The 23,560-nt window shown below is 31.3% G+C and overlaps 1 protein-coding gene across 1 annotated transcript in view; it reads right to left on the bottom strand.

The window, feature by feature from the left end:
• The window catches only part of LOC149420992 (protein O-mannosyl-transferase Tmtc2-like), a 491,943-nt gene that overhangs the window by 453,009 nt on the left and 15,374 nt on the right, over nt 1–23,560 (bottom strand). The window contains exon 2 of the mRNA XM_089635668.1: nt 4,461–4,658. Within this exon, the coding sequence (XP_089491794.1) occupies nt 4,461–4,546 (86 nt within the window). The 5' untranslated portion in view covers nt 4,547–4,658. The remainder of the gene's footprint in view (nt 1–4,460; nt 4,659–23,560) is intronic.

The following is a 23,560-nucleotide window of genomic DNA, read 5'->3' on the forward strand; positions in this document are numbered from 1 at the left end:
TTAAATACCTCTGTTTACTCCCGATGGCGTTTTAACGACTATATATAAATGTACTGTAAATTTTAAACATGAATGAAGGAATGAAGCCTTAACTTCACGTACATTTTGTCTCATTTCGAAGTTCACGTTGCTTGTGTAACTTTGAGTTCTTAAGTGTACACTTCGTAACCTCAATCTATTTATAATTCTACAACACGGTATATTATTTGGGAATGCATAATTCACGCGATTTATTTGAATTTTCTAGAATAATCCTAGTTTGCAGGTAACAACATTTCGAGTGCAAAACGAATAAATATACGAGAGCTCAATAGCTTGCCATCTAATGACCCACAAGATATACTTCAAGATATACTACACATGAGTTGGAAATCTTGAAGTCCTTTTCTTTCTTGCTTGAATTAGGTATAACTCCGAAAAAAAAATGAAAGGAGCAAGGGAGATAGCAATATTTTAGACAGCTTTTCAGAATATGGAATGAGTCTCAAAAAAGTTTCAATATAAACTGTAATGGATATATGTCTACATAATGAGAGAGATGTTCGTATATGAGAGACGCATCATGATTTGGCCGAATATAATAAATGTCTTTTTACCTATAGCTTCGTTCCAAGTAACATGTGCCAGTAAGCTGCAATAAACGTGTAAATAGTGTACCCATAGTCCAGTATTATTATTGTGAAGCTACTCATCATTATTATACTAGATCGTCGACTGATATCTATCCGAAGAAAACATAAAGTATTAAACAAAGAGGAACCAGTCCAATACTAAGTGAGTCAGTAGTCACCAAAAATCAGCACAAACGATCGACATTAAACAACCTCATAAACTTTGAAATATCAATTTAACGCTCAAAACATGACGACGTATCGTATTTTTTCAATTGCTCAACTTGACATTTCGTAGTCAAATATTTGTTTAATTATGATTTCAACATAACCCCCATTTGATTCAGGTTTAAAGATCTAATCTCCAACTAAGCATTTAGAATTATGACAAAATGTAAGTTTAAGAATAACGACGAGTAATTACTAAACGTAATGTCTTCATTTATCATCATGAGTCTACAAATGTTAACGATACTGTAAATTTTATTTGCTTTAAGAAATGTTAATTCTGCCCTGACATTCACTTAACAGACCATATTTCAAAGTACGCTGGACTACTTTTGGTACAAAAAATCACGCAATACAAAAAAACATAAGGGGAGGGTGTAGGTATTAGGATATTTTAATATGATCTTGATTACCTCCAGTAACTCATAAAATACTAGAAACGCTAAATAAAGACGTTATTATCATAAAAAATAACAAAACCGAATAATTAAATATCCATTTACATGTAAAGTTGACGTGTTATTAAGAATAAAATGAATTAGGTATTTGATGTAAGTAAATTATTTTTATTAACAGTTCTGTTTCGTGCTGTGTATTTATCGTTTTTAAATCAAAAATACTATTTTCGGTTTTCTATGCATCCAGGGTAATTGTGGTTCAATGAAATTACCTTTGAATTTGTATCATTTTCGAAATTGGAACTGATTGTGTAAAAAATTCAGAAGAGCCGTAAAGTATCTATCTATCTATAGTATAATATTTTAACAGAAAATTATTTTTACTCATATTAGATTTATCTCCGAAATAAGAAATAATTTGTCAAAAATTCTGACGATCCCGTGATTTTCACTCGTCTGCGTTAGTAATTCATAAAATTACATATGTCAACATGGAATTAAATAATAACAGTTAAATGAAATTATTTATTTTAAAATATTGTAAATTCAGTTCCCAGGGCCATTGCGGTGCTAGAATTCTAATACTACAAAACACTAGTACTAATACGGAGCTTTCAAATATAGATTTTACTGTTGCAAATTTGACAAGATACCTAATTGTAAATAAGGAAAAAGATTTCGTAAGAGTTGCATTAAATCTAGGGAAAAACCTGTATATAGTCGCTAAAATACTCAAATCATATTGACTGTGTTTTTAAACTATGATATGTATTTTATTTATAAAATCATTTAAATTTTATACAGCGTTTCAATTAAACATTCGTAAATGATTATCAGTACAACTGTGATATTAGTTTCTAATCGTAGAAAGCTTGTCAGGTAGGAAACAATTCTCTCGATTATTATCAGCTGATAGAAATAGTCCGTACAATAATAGGATACTGATAGAATTTTTGTACATGTTTATTAGCCCCTTGACTAAAATAATTGTCTCCATTAGATATTTAATTTTAAATCAAGTGATGTTTTTTTAAAGAGTTTGCATGCAAAATTTAAAGCACAGAGGCTTCAGGTGTTAAGTTGAAAGTTTTGTCGGAGATGTGAAATTGGAAAGTTTTCAGCGAGCTTCCGGAGTAACATATAAGCGTAGAGCCATTCGTTTGTAGCTGAAATTCCAATTTATGAGATCGTGTTCAAACACTGAAAGTGTTCAAACAAAGAACAAAAAGCTGTGTTCTCGAATACATAATACGAATAAGCCACGTAGTCTATAAATTGGCAGCTCGTGGAGAGGGGCGAAAGCTAACCGAACTTTAAAACGCTCTTTTATAGGCAAACATTTAAAAAAAAATTGATTTAATCCATGCCAGTTGAATGTGAAAGGTTATCAGGATTGAGTTCTCCTCCTGTCAAATTACTAGGTTAGAAAATCGTACAACGCTAAGGTAAGTTTTAACCGTGATTTTCAGGGAATGCATGGCCATAGCACGTCGGTATTGACCCTGTTAAGTGATTTAAACAAAATAAAGTTTCAAGTCAAGTCATAGACGTCTTATAATATAAAGTATTTATTAATATAATTTTGAATTTATAGATACTGGACTCGAGCAATGTCTACTGTACTAACAGCATTACAGTGTACAGCAAATGGATAAACATCTGACCTGATGATGAATACTGTAATGCTATCCGAGACGTTGGCTAAAGAAGAAAGTAGCGCCACACGGCATAAAACACCAAAAATAAATCACTATAATACTTATACTATTATAGCTTTGTGTATTTGCATTTCGCCAGAGATTTTAGTGTCAGAAACTCCCTGGCAAGAAACCGCCACTCAGAATTGAAGCAGCCTCCTTATGAAACAGATATTAAATAGAGTTTTATGAATTTTCCTCTTTGCTTTCCTCTTTACTTCCTTCTGCCAGTCTTAATCCCTAATTTTTGTATCAAAATGCATCTTCGACCTAGTTTGTAAATGGAGAACTTTAATATTTAAAAAAAACTGATTGATTGTGTTAATTTCAGTTTTAATTTTGTGCCAGCTATTAAATATACCACAAAAGGAGTATAAGAAGAATATATAACGCAAATGTAAATGGAAGCAGAAGTCACAGACACCCGAGAAAGATATGTCACAATCAAGTGAATCAGATACTTGAGTCGGGCCATTTCAATAGTCAGAATAACAGAAGAGGATTTATGAGACGATGTATGAATGTGAATGAGGCAAGGAGTATGTGTCAAGACCGAGTCAGTTAGTTAGTTAGATACGTTATACCACATTTTTATTTGTACGTTTTAAGTGGTTCATTAATTTAAAGCTGAAAAACCGAATTATTAATAAAATCAATATTTGTCCGAGAATATTTTTCAGTTATCGCCCCATTAATGTCGACAGGTTTGTCTAAATTGTTTTATAATGACGTGAATACTATAAATTAAAGTCAATAGCCACCAGTTATTACCCGACTTAGAAAATGGATGTAAAAGTACGCAAAAAATTCTTGCATTTTAAAAAGGTATTTTAAAAAAAATTGTTTTTTTATTTAATTTTCAATTTATTGAAATTTTTTAAGAAGCGGAGTACAGAAATTTTTTATTTTATTTTTTACTTTGGTTATATTTGGTTCATTTATTCTTTATTTTTTTCTATAATTGTGCATTTTAATTTAATCTATGGCCCTTTCTTTTTATATGAAAATGTTAAGAGTCGTTGTTGACAAGTATGACGGATTTTTAAATGTATCTATATTTATTTTTACTATGGCAATTATAGCTTATTGAAAATTATCTCAGAAACTTTAAATTTTAATTAAAACTGTTGTTATCACCTCACAATTTTTTACAGATGTGACTTCACAGAAAATAAATTTGAGATTTTCTTGAAATTCCTTAACGCTTGATCAAAATCAACTTTGTTAGTGTCCCTAGCAATTATGTATCTAATACATTGGCGCAGCCACGTAGCATTATTTCATGATCCCCTTATTATGCTGACTTAGAGATCATCATTTTTTAAATTTAGATGTCGGCGGCGTCGATAATATAGATTTTTTGCATACAAAAATCTATGAATTGTAAAATAGTTTGTACGACCATCATTAGTCGTTTGGCCACCTCTATCGATAAATGTGTTGAGCAAGAAAAGGTTATCTATTTAAAGTAATAGTTCACAATGCCGACTATATCTTTATATAAATAGTATGTATAGTATTCTCACCTGTCATCGTAGACAAACCCCGCGTCTAGCGTGTTGTAGTAGAGCAGGAAAGCCAGGAGGCTGCACGCCAGGCTGACCCAGTCCATTGCCAGGCCAATGGGCGGCTTGCCCCACGGCGCCGCGGACTGGCGTGCCAATCACGTGAGGTCCAGCGCACCGGAGCACCACGGAAACACTCGCATTTTCACCGCACTAGCTCTGCAAAAAACGAAACAAACGATTAATAATCGTATTCTTTAATCATAATAGGTGGCCAGGATAGGACATGAACTTAGGTCGCCAAAAGACTGACTGGCGCATACAATACTGGCAGCTATTTTACAAGGACGAAGTCCAGTTGATTGGACTCTCGGATCCCTATCTGACTTAAGCATTTTATTTGCATAAGCATTATTTTCTGCATTCATGTACAATGTTTAGATCATATGTTACACTAGCATTCCTTTTTCTCCTTCACATTTTCAAAAATCGTAAACTCAATAGTCAAACTGAGTACGAAAAAAATACGGTGATAAACTGAACAAGTGGACAGCGTGCCAGATGACAAAACATAAAAAAGTATCCAAGTAAAGCCTCCCAGATGTAGGACTGCGCGGAGGATAATTGGAGCAGAGCGGGGAGGCCTGAAATCTGGAGAAAAATGACGAGGGGTATTGGGATTCAAAATTTTAGTTTTAAATTCACATTTAAAATATAAAAAAGTGATGGTTTTAAAAATGCATATAGAATAGATTTTTTTTAAATTCTTATTCGGTAACTTGATCATTTCATTCCTGCATGGAATGTAAGGAAGAAAAAACAATAAACTTTTTTTTATTTTTTTTTTATTAATTTTTTTTTATTCTGATAAAATAAGAAACATATACGCATCATTACTTAACTGTAAATGTATTATAAATGTGAAATGAAAAACCTCATATCGTCCATCGCCCCCGTTCTGCCAGAGAGCGTTCACTCTCGTTTAGCGTTTTCTGCCAAAACGAGGATGATACTCTAGAAATATATATTTATTTTAAATGTCACGTGAAAGTGAGGCTGTAGGCAGAAGAACGCAATATAATAACGAAGTCGTGTTGGCAAACGGAAAACATTTGTATTTGACCAATTTCAATGGACTTTTCTTTTAAATACTTGAAAATATTTTTCTTACTACGTAACATTCTATTTAAAAACATGACTTAAAATGATTGTACTAATTTTCTTTCCAAGTACATCTGATATCGTGTTTGATGTTATATTTTTATTCATATTTGAAAAAATAACTTACAGATGGATATCTTTTGAGTGTATTTCCATTTTCCTTGATAAAAATAAATAGCGTTAATGTTTATATTTAAAACACTTTGTTTCTGAAATTCTGACTTCTCAGGGATCACTAACCCCTTGGTTTACATATGTAAGACCTAGAGCTGTGTTAGTGTCTAGGTGATGGAAAACGTATGAATTTTTGTAAAATCTGAGAGTCGATATGTTTTTTTGCTCTTACATAATTCATTTTTCCGAATGCGCCAAGTGTCAGAAAATCCGTTTTAGAAATGTAAGAAGGCGAGTGTATACTTCTCCACGGTACAAGGCACTTCGTTATTCCAAGTTATCCTTCCAAAAATGTGGGATGAAATAAAATGGGGCTCTAAATAATAATGTATTTTTTTGACGCGGCGATCAGTACTTGAAGACTTTCCAGAGACTTATTTTACTTTCTCTGGTAACTTTCATTCTGAAATAAAAGCCGAATCTAAGACAGTATTTTGTACGTTTTCTCTGCTTCTGCCATGTAAATAAACAATTTCCTCATCACACCGAGTGCTTTCTCCTCCACCAGCTACAGGAAAATCTTACTGGGAAACGTCTTAACAAAAGCGTAATTTTCTTCAAAATATTATCATTGGCCAAAACAATTTATGGCTGTAAAGTCTATGGAAACCGCAAAAATGGTTTATAAGGCACCTCGCCATGCATGACTTGTTATACAAGATATGTTCATTTGTGTTTTCTTTTAGTATTTTTTCAAGGATAAATGTATTTTAAAATTAATTTGTCAATCAAGAATTGCTATTTTTTGCGTTTTTTACAAATAATAAAATATATAATATGTGTGAATAATTATGTTTTTCTTTTTCCTTAAGTTTCGAATTGAATATTTTTTCCGAGTACCGGCATAAAATATTATTTTCACTCGCTCGTAATTACTCACACATTCATTCATTTCGCAAAATACCAGCAGGATAAAGGTGTTTGAACGCCTGAACAGCTCGTGTAAATGTGGGTCGACACATATCACTTCGGTGAAGGCAAATTTTGATGCATCCAAAAAATAACAATTGTTATAATGCACAGATGAAAAAATACTTTACACATATTCTAGGAATATCGACTGGAAGAATAGATTGAATGCAAGCTTGTGGTAAAAAAAATCATGCAGCTTTAAAAATTATTAATATATACGCCAATCTCAAAAAGGAAAGAATATTCTTTGAAGTTTCTAACGGAATAATGGAATGAATATAGTGTTACAGCAAATTCAATTAAAAATAAATGACTTTCTGGCAGATCTTTGTGCAGGCAGATCCTCCGACTGCCACTCTATCACATCTTATTTCCCTCCTCTCAACCGTTCCTTCCATTCTGTCCTATCTCTCGACGCCGAGAAGAAAGGCCATTTTTCTTAATGCATGAATAAAAAACGACGCCGCCGAGTGACGTCGCTATGCCAAAGGAGCGTCACTCTTCGTATGGCGTCGCTACCAAGTCAGGGAGAAGAGAATAAAACGACAATTTTTCAACTCAACTGAACATTTCTTTGAATTTCAATCACATACTACATTAATCTTCTTCTTTCTGCAAAATAATGTGTTTGGTAATGAAAAATTCCCGAAGGTTATTATATGCATGATTTCATTAAGAAATCGATCCCCTCTTTGCGTAAGATAAGTTCAAGGAATAGATAACACGTTAAGCAAAACGTAACACAATAAGTATTAGAAAATTCTCTTTAAGGAGTTTCATAGTCGTCTAGCTCTTATATGATTAAACTTTTGCTATCTCGGGTAGTTATTATGGTCACCGGGGGTTTGTTTTGTTTTTCCAAAAAAAGTATAACCTGTTGTGGTTAAAATGTAATTACTATAATAATACACAGTTTTTTGGGAATGCGTCTTTTGGTCCCCATTTCAGAAGATTCTATCTTCTCCGCCAATGGATAATTTATGACCATTTGGCGCGGAAAAATTGAAATACATAACTTATGTTTAGTCGAATTTTATTCAAAGCGCACATAAAAAGAATTTAACAAAGATTTATTGTGATTGAAAAGGTAAAATGATATTATAAGATACAAAAGTATTCACAATAATACTTTCGTATGAACTTATGTACTAAAAATATGGATTTATTTAATGTTACCTACCTATGTGAATTAAAAAAGACTTATTCTTTGACTGAATTCAATAATAATATTATTCATTTCGATAAATCTTCTTTTTTCCATAGTATTGAAGTATGGGGAGGCTTTATTTCTGCCTCCTACTCCCGGCAAATATATTATCTAGATAGGGTCTGGTTGCCCTGACAACCGTTCCTGCTCCACTGACTGCAGGCTGTGAGAGTGACAGCACCATGGAAAAGGCTTTCAAGCAAACGACAAGATGAGGCTGCACGGAATAAGAGAAAAATAATGTTTAAAATTCTATTTTTCAGATTTAAAGTCAATATTTAGGATTTTACAATTATATTGGTGACTAACCCTGCTCAAAATATCTAAAAGAGATTTTAATGTGGCCAGCTTTTTAAGCCACATTGCTCACGTTCAAAGACTATAATTACTAAAAAAATATTCAATGAAATTAACTGATGTAAGTACCTACTGCTTTAATATCCGTTAACACCATAATGCATACAGTTGCAGGCTCAACCCTGTTAGACAGTTTTTTAATGTCCAAGCTATATAAAAAAGTCAAAATTCTTAGTTGTCTTAAATGCTATAAAATCATAAAAAATCGTATTTTACCGTAAAAATATCGTTTACCAAATATGGACATGTATAAAATAGGTTACTTTTGGAAAATATGGTTAACCCTGTTAAGAATGGTGAATATGTAGTAATTATTGTCAAAATGTCTCAAAATATTCAAATGAATACAATCACATTGTTTTAATTTTACATATAATGCAAAGTAAAGGTTTAGATTAAAAAAAAAATTTCCTGAAAATTTAATTGTATTTTAGAACTAGTGATATGTGACCTTAACTGCACATGAAATGACTTATTTAACGATCTGCGTTTTTACCCAATAATGTCCATTCATCGTTTGTTATGAAGACAAACCTATCTCCTAACAAATCGAAAATAAGCAGGATTGAAAAAAAGCTTTAAAATAACATGTTTTTGAGTAGTGTTTTAGAAATCCATTAGCACCAGCATCAGTTCGGGGAAGTTTACCGTTTTGGGGTTAAAAAATAGGGAAGTTCCTTCTCTACCAGGTTGTTATACATCCTTTTCCCTCAACCCTTAACTGCGCCTTCGACTATCTCTCCTGGCAGCCTTTCCTCCTCTGTTACCCTCTGCTCCTCCACTTCTCTTGCACCCTCTTCGCTTCCCTCTACCCGTGCGTGATACGGGACGTGGCAGACAACAGGTTACCTTGAATCAACAATCGTACCGGGTAAATATTTTTTACGGGAGGGTGTGAAATTGAACATTTCTCCTCGGAACATGCTCCGAACTCTACAAATGATTTAGGTAAATATTGTTTCCGGCAGTGAGACTTACGACGGTTATTTGCTGGTGTGCAAGGGTGAATTTTCAATGCAAACAAATAAAAGAATATACTTTATTACCTATTGCTTAGATTATTATAACTGATATTTAATTTTGTTAATACCTGCAATTTTTAGCAAAGAACTAGAAATATTAGCACACACATAAGATTTATTGTTAAATGTGTTGATCATCCAATTAAAAAATATTTTATTATGAAACCGACAGAAGTAGAAAAAATGTTCAGATATCGCAGTATTTGTAAAATAATTGAAGACATAAAAGCTAGAAATACACGTCGTTGGGTTGTTTTCCTCAAATAGAAACATAGAAATAGGGTTTTAAACTTTATATAACTTAGTCGGCGAGTCTTGAATTTTGATTCTGTGATCCTATATTATTTTTTTTCGTAAATGTTTATTTATTTATTTTTATTTTACTTCTTAAAAAAAGACAAAGATTCCCGGGTTACGAATAACCTGACACTATTTGAAAATCTCTTACTATCACCACAGTAAGCGGAAAATGTTGTTTGTGTTGTGATGGAGGACTTAGCCACCCGAGGAATTGAACACGCTACGCCTAGGTGGGATCCAAACGCGATGTCTACTCGGCCACCGACCGGTTTCACTATTATTTTATGTAAATGACGCTACAAAGTAATTTTGCAATTAATGAAGAAGTTTACACTATTTTTAAAAGAAATAAAAGATATTAGTTTTAATGTTCTCATAGAGAGACAATCGAAAATGCATTTATGTTAAAATATTGTACAATATCTCTTCGACTGAACTCGTACACGCAACTTAGTGTGACCGCGAATATTAGATCTAGGACCATGATATTTGTGCAGTTTTCTTAGAATTTGTACATTGTCAGTCATCATGCTTTGAAATAAGCTTTTTCATTAAAAAAAGGTTTTGTTTTGTTTTTTCAGATTGTCATAATTATGTGAGTGCCGCACAAGAGCACCAACTGCTCTCTCCCGTCAAGAGCCAGAGAAACAATGACATCCCCAATAATTGCGGTATTTTGTGAGTAAATAAACAAGTTTATAAAAAAATGGTCGAAACTCGGATTGATCAAACTCATCGAGCGTGCAACGGAAGCTGCACAGAAGAATTACGTTCTATATTCGATCCCATACAAAATAAATATTGTTTTATCCAGTATACCGACATTTACACTGCACGGGGGCCATGCTGCAACTTCGCTAACCCTCTTGCAACACGTGCCACATTATTATTTATGAAAACTGTATTTTTAAATATTTACTTTACATTCTGTATTAATAAGCCGAATGCATAAACACTGTTATGTAATTCAAAGTTGTTCGAATGGAGTGAATTTGAAAATAAGGTGAAAATACGAACAGGAAATTCATTTAAGTAATAGGTATATATCTTATCCATTTATAAAAAGTAACACATTCCTACCCAGTACTACTGAATACTCGTTTGAATGAATTGTTCATATTTACAGCGAATACCTAATTAAATCATAAAAAGTTAAGCGTCAATAAAATACTTATACATATAAAACTAACCTTTTCAGTTCTTAGGTTTTTTTTTTATTCAGCTATATAATTTTTTTACAGTTGTTTTTCGATATCTGCCTCACTACGATATACTTGTATCGAGACAGACGTATTGAATACATAAATGAGTATTTAAATATATGGTTGTATTGGAGATGTTAATGATGTAATATTGTATATTTATTGTTTTGGTGTTTAATTTGTAGAACTCCATTTAATTTTTTTAAATAAATAAAAAATATTCAAATTTAATAATGTTATAATGATTATTAAGTTCTGCAAGTATTTCTGTTATTTTTACAGTTTTTTAATGTGACAGCTGTTTCGGCTTTTGAGGCCATTATCAAACTGTCAGTTTGATAAAGTCACATTAAAAAACTGTAAAAATAACAAATACTTGCAGAACTTAATAATTATTATAACATTATTAAATTTGATTTATTTGAAATTTATTAAAAAAAAATAAAAAATGTAATATTGGTAGTAATGTTGTAGAAAATAAAACTTTAAATATTACGAACAACTTTGAACGAAGTCCACGGGATATTAAATAAAATATAATTAATCACGTCATCCCACGAGTCGGTAAAACATGTTAGTAACTAAAAATACTTAAATCAAACTAATTTACCAGAAATTTCATTTCAAGTTTTCAGTTTTTGCTTACGTGTTTAAAAGAACCGTTATTTTATATTTCTCCAATGTCTTACAATCACTTATCGATAGCTAAAACGATACTTTTTAAAATAACTTGACTTTTCCCAATTGGAATTGTGGTTGAGTTTCGTGATTGTATCAGTTAACTATGTCATCACAGCATCGCTGACGAAATTGGAAAAGGTTTGTAAACATGCACCTCGAGGGAGGCAAGTATTTTGAATTTTCGTTGGAAATACTCGGAATTTTTGCATGCATCGAATGTAAATAGGCACGCTCTTTTACTATCGAAATATCTAAAATATTTCATGTTTATTCTGCGCGATGGAATGATTTATACAAACATAGGGTAGTTTTCAGTTGTTCAAAAGAATGCTTGCATTTTCAAAAGTAAATGTACAGCACAAACAGAAGTGTTTACAAAATAAAATGAATACTACCTTTCGGCCCGACCTGCGTTAAGTCCTTTTTATTTCCTCTCGGATTCTAGAGATGGAAACATTGATCGTCTTTTGATCCCCAACAATAGGGGCTCATGCTGCTGAATAATATTGACCCGATTCCTCTTCAAAAGAGATATATCATTAAAACTAAAATTTTATTTTTAGGAGATTTTCTACTGATTTGTCATATTATTTGTATTTGAACCTACAGATTTTTACTGGGTATTAGCTAAAGTCAACAGCTTTGCCCGGGTTTCACAACGTGTATTTCGAAATCAGACTTAGAAACTGACTTTCTAAGGTGGTTCTTTCTTTTTAAGGTGAAGTGTGTAAAATTTCATCAAACTCAAAGCGGTGTCTACCATACGGCCATAAGCCACAGACGTTCTTCTTTATGTAAATAAACACAGATTTTATGAAATTATTTACTTAACTTGTTAATAATAAGTGAGTTTAATTTCTTATTGTTATTCGTTTAAGGTATTTTTGACAGACAATTATCAATGCTGCTTTATTTTTTTCCTCTATGGGATGTGTGGGATTGCACTCACCTCCCCACATCGTGGAATAAATATATTATTATTATTATTATTATTATATATTTATGTTTTATGCGTAAGTTATATAACAAGTCAGCGAATTTTGATCCAAATGCGTATTAATAAATATTCGTAAGTACATTTAAAACAATAGTTTTGTGAAGATCCGTCAAAATTTGTTATCTTGTTATATGAGGAAAGGTATTTATTTATATTAAATTGTATCTATTAAAAGGGTCTATTCAAGATATAAAGGTCTTCAAGATTACAAAATTATGTGTAATGCATATCGTTCAAAAAATTTAAGTTCAATAAAGAGTAGTCTCTGAAAGATCATATGACTACGTTTTTAGGGTTAGAAAATAATGTATTTTCCTAATGGTTGATCTCGAGTGATATGCGAAATAAATATTTAGGTATAGAGGAGAACATTCTAAATGTTCTTGTAATTGCAGTTTTACACTTTAAAAATAATGGACTTTGTGCATTTGCACTTTTAATTGAAAATGTTAGTTTGAAGAGAGGGGTTTGATATCTTGAAAGAAAACTTCCCAGAGCTAAAACCTACTTTAACGGCAACGTTTCACAAAGGCAACTACTGTTTTTTTATTCCCTTAGTGAAATGAAAAACTTTCTTACTTTATGAAATTTTTTATAAAACCCTTTTTGTTATTGTAACATTTTTAATACTTCATTACTTATTCAAAAATGCTACGACAATTTAATTTCAAAGCTCAGGCCGTAACAAAAAATAATAACTGAACACAGCTCTATATTTGTCGTAATGCTCTAAATAATTCATTTTCTTTGTTTTGGGTCGTTGCATTCAAAGCGTAGTGGGCAAAGCATCGACTAGTTATCAGAAAGTTACAGGTTCGATCACGGAGAGCGAAAATATTTTTTTACAAGAATTTAATAATAAGGATGTGCATGTTGATTGTATATCAATGTACATCGATTGTTCATTTTGACGGTCCTTACAAAAATTCTTCGAAGTCTGAACTGAATAGTGAATGCTATCTATAAGAACCGTGATAAGAAACGTTTTATTTTGTTTGCATTCTCACATGCGTTCATGCGGTTTCGTTCGTTACAGTCTTCATGCGTTTTCCACATTAAACATTACGTTTAGTTTCTTTTCCCATATCATATTTTATATAGACTTCGCGGGTTACTTCCTCCCTCTCTATTAAAATCGATTTACCATGCTATGATTCACTCACATCTAATATATCTCGCCGGAATCTGGGGATTTGCTACAAAAAAAATGATTTCAGAAATCCAAGTCGTCCAAAATAGAGCCCTGCGAAATATTTTCAGTCTACCTTGGGACACACATGTCAAAGACATCTACAGAAACACCCAAATACTTCCTTTTAATACCATTCCCACTTTTGAAATAACGAAAACTATATTACAAGTAATTCAACACTCGGCACATTCCAACACTACACTCTATTACAATTGCGACGTACACCAACACAACACAAGAAATCACAACAAACTTCATATACCAAAAATCAAATCAACAAAATATGGACTAAGATCCCTAGAATACATAGCTCACACAAAATATAATCAACTACCAAACGAGATCAAATGTGCAAGTCAATGTAAAAAGATCCAAACTAACATGCTCAAACTTCAACTTTTTAATGACTATCTGAAATAATAATGTTGTGTATGTCCCATCATATGTCCATTTAATACATACAACTATATGTTTCATGTAATGCGTATCATTCCCGCAATGAGTTTATTAACTCCTGGGAGTACGATGCTTTATATAATATACTATATTCTGTATTGTATACTTTTAATAAAAATAAAAAAAAATAATAATCATATAATATTCTCGTTTTTCAACACGTGTTGTTAAAGCTGACAGATACAAATGTTGTATAGGTAGTCATGTATTTATACTCATCTTATATTATCCCGTTGGCAGTCTCAAAAGAGATAAAGCATGAGCGTGGGTTATTTTTACGACTTGTTATTGAGATATATAATAATAATAATATCATATAAGTACTATTAAGGCTTCGTATTATGCGTTCAAAAAGAAGAAGAAAATGTTTTGAAAGAGAGATATGTAAAAACGAATGTTAGGGGTAGCCCGCTAAGATAGAAAAAATATATTGTAAATGAGATACGTAAGCGAAAAATTCAATAAAGAATGACTTATTTAAAATAGTGAAAAAAATTCTAAAGTAGGATTTAAAGAAACACTGTAATTTTTTTCAAATCTATAAAATATTAAATTATTTAATAAAATCTCTTTTAATACTTTTTCGAGCATATTTTGCAATATTTTTCTAACGAGGGAATGTCTTATAAGTAACGCTTTGGCTCAACAAATGCGTAGATAATGTCTTTAAAAAATGACACATTAGTTTATTTTGAATAAGAATACTTTATATCCATATTTTATCAAAAATGAACTTTACACAGTTACTATATTGCTATATTCAGGAGCGTTTTCATAACTACACATTATTTCCACAATGGTGTTAGTATAGTAGAAACAGGTAACAACCTACATTAGTTTGAGTTGAGTTTCCTACGTAAAACACAGGTCTCTTCAAGACCAATTTTCACATTTTCTTCGTTAAAATACCCCAAAACTCCTACACCCCCCTTACATGTGACCAATGGAAAACTCTGACTCAGTAAACTTTTTTAAATTTCACAATTATAATATTCGCATTTGAAATTCGAAATTTTTTGTTTCCCGACATCACATTTAAAATGTTAACACCGCCAAACATTTACAGAGCAGAGTATGCTGGTGATTGGAGGGTAAATTCGAGTTTCGTGATGACTTCGGGACAAATTTTTCCATTACCGCTCTCTGTTTGCTTAATATTATTCGCGGCGAAGGGCGGCTGAAGCAGCCTGTTGACTAAACCTCTCGCGGGCCGAGCCGTATTGTGCCAAACTAACAAATTGAAAAACCCACAGACGCAGAATATAGGCTTATTTTTTGTTATTCAAACACTAGATTCGGTACCTACTGACTTTTGTAATGTACCCGATAGAGAATTAATTAATAATCACAAAGAACAATAATTTTAAAAGCGTACGAACACTACGAAATTAATTTTCAGCCATAATTGATGTTTGTCAGAGTTTATTAGCAGTCACTTATATTTAATCATTAGTTTCAAAGGGTGGACTACTACTTACAGTATTATATTTGTAAATTTGCACGGCAGAAGTATATTGCAATCTGTTTTCTGACTTAACATTCTTTAAACAGCATTTCTGATAAATATTTATTTGGTTTAAATAGAATTGTTTATAATATTCTTTTTTGTGCTGTTTAAAGTGGTTGTAAATATTCAATTTATTCAATTGTCACCTGAGTTCCATGCTAACCTATTTCTGAGTACAATTATTTATTTGAGATTGTGAATACAGCGCCCTTGAGGTGATTTTGCACAAAAAAAGCTCTATTAAATTTTTTTAATATTATAATGGTTTCTTAAACTAACTGCAGATGGATATTTTAAGACCAACTAACATCACAAATCTGGCGGTGCTACCTAGTGTTGTGATTTTACATAAAACGAAAAGATATTTAGTTTCAGTAGTGTATTAGTATATTTCATCGCCACCCAAATTAAAATGCGTGTGTCATAGTAGTTATGTTAACCACCGAAAGATATCTTTATTTTAGTCTCACCTAACCTTGTCTAAACAACCAATAAACCTTTAAATCTTGTGTCCTCATTTCTAACCTCGCTAAGGTAACAAATAATAATATTTGGTGAGATTAAGGAGTAAGCATTATTATAAGATTCATCTATTAAATTTTGCTTCATATCGATGTAAACAACTTAAATACGTGGTAAGAGAAAAACGATGTCTTAAGTTGAGCATAACTTGAAGTACTTCTTAAAACAAATTTGTATTTCCTGAATAAATCATTGATGTTGTTAAACAAATTCAGTTTCAGAGCAAAAATGCTTTCTTTAAAACAATTGTCATACTGATTTTATCTCTTTAATAGTAATTATTACGGACAACATTTAGGAAAAGTTGTTTCACAGAATTTAAACAAATCATCAAATTTTAAAGTTAATTTTTTTAATGAATAACTAATGTTTATAAGCCAAGATTTTTTATGCATAGCACAAAGAATAAAAAATTATTATAAGCAATAATTAGTTGCTAGAAATATCCATTCAAATTAAAAATATCTCCTGAGTAAAAATAAATGCCGCCGACAGGCGTATTTATTCAGATATTTTCAATATTTATGGATATATTTTAAAGACTAATTATTGCTTATAATTATGAGTTCATTTTTAAGTTTTGTTATTATATCATTTCTTCACAGAACTAAAATATTAACTGAACTTGAATACAACTTTGACAAAATTTAAAAATTAACTTCGAAATTTTATGAAGTATTTTAAATTTTGATTATATTTATTGCTTTAGCGGCCTTTAGCGGAAAGAATTGAATTTCCATATGCTCATTTATCTTATTATCCTAATCCATCCCTCCCCTACGCATCAGTATATAATGTAGGGTATAAGGATGACTTTTATAACCATCAAGCACAACCCTATAATACACATGACTAAATAAATGGATTACGTCAACAAACTCAGAGCAATATAGAGTTTCACACCAGGCCACAATGTCAATTAACCACGTTACCAATATCTCTTACGGCTCAATCTTCCCCCCCCCCCCACCCCCATCTGCTCTCATCTCCGCACATAGTGAGATTTCACCCCGTCCTTGGCCATTTAGGAGGCTGTTGCGAGTATCCTGTTCGCAGTCTTATCTGGATCCTGCCAATGTCAATTGATACATCTTATGATATGGATTAGCCAAACGTTTTTAAGATATAAAGTATTAAAATGTTTTATCTTCAAGGTCGGTCGGGTTTTTAATGGAATGTGTATAAACGGAATTAAAAAAATACACTTTGTAAAAAAAAAGAAATAATGTGCTTTGATATTTTTTTCTTATGACAGCATTACAAAAAAATATAAATCGAAAATATCTGCTCCAGATTAAGATCCACTAATAAAAATTACTTTCTTTAACCATAAATAGATATTTCAGTTTCCACCGGCGATTTCACTCAGACAGTGAACCCATCGAGCGAATTCATCGGCAGGGGAATTAATTATATTTTAGAGGACCTTTCATAATTCATTCATAGAATCGCATGCTTCAGGCGGGGCGGGAGGAATCAATATCTCATGTTACGAGGTATGAAACAGAAATCTGTTTGATCAAATCTTGAAAAAAATATTTATTTTCTAGGTCAATGCAACTATTTTTCAAATCATAACGTCATCTCTAAAATGATATTTGGGTCTTAAATAATGATTTAACTTAATATATCAAGATAAGATATAATAATTGCAGATAGACTTATGCTGTATTCATTTTAAGTATTGAGTACAAGCACCGTTATGTTGTTGCAATTGACCTGATAATAAACTAGATATACTTTTTGTAGTTTAAAAAGGTTTTACTTATAAAATTATAAAGTAAATAATATCCGTGGCCGAAGTAATATGTCGGTGAATGTAGATCATTCAGGGATCGTGCCAGGGAGGCGTTTCGGCAACTACCCATGTAAATAACGCCCATTTGTAGTACGTGCGTTTTTTACAGTCCCGCCGCTTTCGCTGCTATTTATCGCCAAGTGAAATACACAGCCTTAAATAACTCGCCGGAAGGCTAACGATTGGCGCCGTAAAGTAACGGAAGTCGGACCCAAGGTGTCGAAACTTCATTTGTATATAAAACACTTTGTAACCGCAGCATTATAAGGTGAAATCAAATCAGTGGGGAAGCAAAAGAGAGAAAGTTTTTTTTAACATTGATAAACTTATAAGAGTTTAAATAAGAAGCTTTGTACATAAATGATGAAACTTCGGAAAAAAAATAAATATATAAAGATTTCTGCTCATTTAAATATGATTTATATGAGTCATTGTTTATGTATACTAATGTTTTTTAAATGAATTTTGTTATTACTAAAGCGAAACAAACTCTTAGCATTGCTTTGGTGAAAGATATTCCTTAAAATGATAAATGTGTACACCTGAATAGCCAGGTATGTACTTCCTACCTTTTTTCCTCATATTTTTTCTTCTCACTTTTTCAGCCTCAGAATATTCACTAAATAAGTTAGCATTATTCCACTGAAAATTAATTGAACGGCTGAGTTTTACGAATCTAAAAATATCGAGATTAAAAAAAACATTTTTACTAAAAGGTAAATAATTCAAATTTAAAGTAGCAAAAAATAATTCATTTGTTATAATGTATAATTAAAAAAAAAACTTATATATATTTTTTTTTAATACATTTCTTGACATTTTTTATGTGCATAGTATTATCATTTGAATATTAAATAAATTTAGAATACATCCATACCAAATTAAAATGTATGTAGGTACATATTATATTATTTCTCAGAATAAGTTTATTTTCTAGTTTTTTTTCCCTTTAGTTAAAATTAAATTATTATTAAATTAAACATATTTTTTATTTCTATGACTTTAAATTCACTAGAAAAATGAAAACCAAAATAGTAGGAAAGTTCAAAAAACGTTATAATTAACTGTATGACAAAATCAATTGATTAACGCTCCGATCTCATCACCAACTCAAGAAAAAAAGTGTGTAAAATTAAAATAATAAATTTTAAGTTATTGGACGATGCGTGATGAGGGGATTCCACAAAACCCTCTGTCTGCTAAGATAATACAACTTTAATTATAACTTTCAAATTCCAAGACATAAATAACCTGATCTGTCCGGTGATAAGCGAGGGTGAAATGCAAAAATGTTAATTCATAAAAACCGGGAAATCCAACCTTCTTTTGTGTTAAATTTACTGAATATTTCTTATCCGGTATTAACAGTTGCTGAAATAGTAATGGTAAATGGGGATAAATTGTCTGAAAAGTTAATGTTTTATGCCTGATTATCGATGAAATGTTATTTTGAAATAATATCAATAAACTAAAAAATAATAATAAACGCAAAAGAAGTTATGGAAAAGACTAAATACTCAATGAAACAATATGTGGCCTTCATTTTTAGAGCTTTACATGGCTTAGAAGTTAAGAAGGTAAGGCCATTCGTGCACTGAGATACTTACAAGCGACTCAAGTCTTTTGCGCGTAGCATACGCGCCGCTCGTCTATGGGGAATTATTCTGCTAAGTCTGTTAGGAAATCTTTGTACACTGCTCATGGACTCCCTTTTAAATTCGTTTTCTTATGTAAAAAAATAGTTTTATTTATTTTGTTAATGTTGTCTTTCCCGAAATGAAATTTTTAAACTCACCGGGAAAAATATACCATGATTGTTATTATTTTTTAAGGTTTTATCACTAAATAAATAAAATTCCGAGCATGGCAAACTGAAGTTAGGGCAACATTGTAATGCGTTGTTGCCATTTATATTTCATTACAGTCATTTATTTTTCGAAGTGTGTATTCATCATTATCGACATCTGTTGAAATATTAAAAAAAAGCTTTTAGTTCGAATTTGCGCCGTATAGGATTGAATGAGCGCTACTTTACGGCAAGAACATTAATTATTTTAATAACCTGGCATATCTTATTTAAATAGTGGTTAAAAACATGTTTAGGAGACGAGAAAAATAATAGCAATTTTACATCTTTATTTTTTTTAAATAAACGTAAACAAATATTATTAATAAAACTTAAAAAAAACACGAAAGTTAGTTATTGTGAAAAAATAAACTAAAATCCTATTGTACTTCATTTTTTACTTTAGTTTTTAGAGAAAACTCTCAAGAAATTTTTTGAGGATATTCAACATTTAAATTTTTTTTGTAAAGCATACGAAATACGGTCAGAAAAATGTCACCTTGATTTTGATAAATGCTAAGCTTATTTAATACTCTACTATTTCAAATTAATAAACAATTACTCTCCGCAGATACGCATCCAGAGTCAACAAATGGGATGGAATGTCATACGCCACTGTACTACTAGTATACGAAAATATCTACGTCCAGGTTTCTTAAACATACTCGTAGTCACTTGTAGTTACTCTCATCTAGATCTCACATCCAGAGTCAACAGATAGGATAAAATGTCACACGCCACTGTAGTGCTAGTATACTGAATAAAAGAGAAAATATCTACGCCCAGGTTTCTCATACTTATTCGCAGTCACTCGTAATTACTTTCTTAGATTAATAAGCTATTTTGAAGACTTATATAGGTACATTCATATTTAACTTTGCTTATAGTTTTATTCTCGTAACACTTCATTTTTATAAACGATGTAGGTATCCAAATAATCTTATCGTCTTTTGATTTATCAAAAAATAAATTAAATTCGGTTTTCTTAAAAAAATAAACAAAATAATGCGTGCTTTTGTTTACATTAAAACCAATCTTACGACTTAAGAGAATATATATATGAAAATATTGTAACTAGTTCAGACCCATGAAAATCACGGAATAGTCATAAAAGCACTTCTGCGTACATCTTGTTCAAACGTGTTGTGTGTTGGGAGCGTTGGAGGTAAAATCGGACTAATTGCAGGTAAAAAATTTCAACCATATTTTTGTCTCATGTGTCATGAAAATATAATACATCAATAAATATATTCTGAATTCTCGATAAATCAGTTCCAATTTTGAGAATGGCAATTAAAATAATTTTCCGTCGAAAACATTAAAATACTTATTATTAGTAGGTACTTTATCACATGTCTGAATTCTCCAAATAAACATTTTCACTTTGGAAAATTATAAATTTAAAACAAATCGAAGAGTTCATTGTACCGGAGTTACAGATGAAGTCACAACGTATGTTAAAGCGTAGCTTACTCCTGTTTTAACTTGACCGCTTAGCATTTTTTGTAAATTTTTTTGTAGGTTCCGGATGCGGTTCAAAATGATGGCCGTTTAAATTGTTCCTAAAGATTCGTTTTTCAAATATGAAATCATTTTTATTTGGACTTTATTATGAGTGTTTTTTTTAAATATTATCGCATGAAGAAAGTTTGAACAAAGAATGATCTTTGATGTTTCTTTGGAAAAATTATTTCATTATTCCTTATTTGAAATTTCAAAAATGTTGCATAAAAGTTTTATTAAAAGATGGGTTGTTTCACAGAATTCTAAGAATTTATCAAATTTAAACGTTCATTTTTGGATTCTGTGAAAGTCCTATTCAAGTTCTGTTATTATATCATTATAAGCGAGTTGCTTGACAGAACTGTGATAATAACATAACTTGAAAAAATTAACTTTGAAATTTGAAGAAATGTTGAAAATTGAAAAAATCCACCCTAAATACGTAGGTATTTAAGTACCTTCTTAGAAATCCTTTGATTTCAGAGGAAATTTTGGTTTTGACTGATTAAATAAGAGAAAATTGGAAACATACTTTTTGGACGGGACGTCTAATGTTCACAGAGCTTCTAGTAATATAATATTGACACTAAAACATCCGCTTATCTGTCTGATATAGGCAGCAGGCACCTAATGTAGATGGAAATGTCTAATTATAACTGACGCCCCCTTTAATTCGAGCTAAGTGTACGTTGAACAAACTGTATTAATAATTAACCCTTTGCCAGGCGCATTAGTAAGTAACTCCTCCAAACAATACTTTTTACACTAATGTTCGTAGAGAAAGTAAATTGCCGAGGACCGGAGTGATGGCATACCACTGTCGGCTACCGAAGGTTTTTAATCTTGGAAACTCCGTGTGAAATGGCCGGAAGTAATTTAGTCTGACAGGCGAGACCAGGCCAAATTAGCTTAGCGCAAAAAACTCCGCTAAGACAGAGGCAATAGAGGAAGACATTGTTTATTGTGTGAAGAACTAACCTTCTTTAAGGCAGTAAGTCGTCAAAGTCTAGAACTTTCGTCCGCTCAATTGCAGCGCTTTGTTTAAACAAAAGACAAATTGCCCTCTAAATTACTAAAGAAAATATTTTTTTATGTAATACGGGTTAATAAAAATGATAGGTACTGTGTGGACCCTCAGACATCAATATAGTACTTTCTTAAGGCGATCCATTTTAACTCTTCAGTCTGATATATTTTAATATTTTTACCTAATAAGATTAGAAACTATTTTGAAAATATTTTTACCTATTGAGACTAGAAACTAATTAGATAATATTATTAATTAATAAGATTAGAAACTTTTCGGAATTTATCCGAAGTATTTTAAGAGTTATGGTAAAAAAATACAATTTTAAAAATGTTGAGATGTTTGTATCTCAAACCAACATTTACGTTTTTAAATAATAACATTTTAATATCAAAAGTGAAAAAATTAACAAAAAACTTGTCGAAATATTTTGTCTTGAAACGTCTATAATTTTGAAAGAAATAATAAAAAGATATTTGGAAAACACATTCTTTTTGTGCAGGGAATTAGTAAAAAAACCGTAACTTCACTTTTAAAAAAATATATAAACGACCTATGCTTCTTTTATAATAATACAGCTGGATCACCCGCTATGCTTCACTATTGCTAATGTCTTCCTTGGGCGTCTCTAACTTTTTCTACCATTCACTACTGTATATCACAATGTAACCGTTAAAATTTACATTACTTCGACTTTAATTCTACACAGTATCTCATTACGGTGAAGAGACATAGCGTATTTCTCGGGCGTCCCCGACTTCTACCATTTAAACACCTCTAAACACTCCTGGCACTATTAACAACAAACTTTGAAATCTTCAGCGATGTTAATTGACCGCTTTTGGAGTTTTGCGAGCACAAACATACGCAGGCTGATTTTTTTTTATATATTAAGATTAGAAACCGGTTAGAATTTAAATCAACCATTTCAAATGCCTTTTATAATATAAGACGTTGTCCTGTCATAGACCGCTATGTTAAGAAGTTAAAATGTATGGTTGAATATTTTTTTTTGAATGAGAAATCTGAAAAAAAATTTTTTTTGGTCCAAAACTATAATTTATTTCAAGTTTGAACCAACCTTACATATACTCATAATTTCATTGAAATGGGTAATTTTGGAAATTAGCGTGTACGAACACAGTGAAACATGATTTTTAAATAGTTAAATGAAAATATACCAGTATTATTTTTTATTGTAACCGGTCGCGTTTATAACCGCTATTTTAACATGTCAACTCAATGCGCCTGTCGCAT

This window comes from Hesperophylax consimilis, chromosome 9 (genome assembly GCF_061612785.1).
Source record: "Hesperophylax consimilis isolate HC1 chromosome 9, BYU_Hcon_1.0, whole genome shotgun sequence".
In the NCBI taxonomy this organism is placed as follows: Eukaryota; Metazoa; Arthropoda; class Insecta; order Trichoptera; family Limnephilidae; genus Hesperophylax; species Hesperophylax consimilis.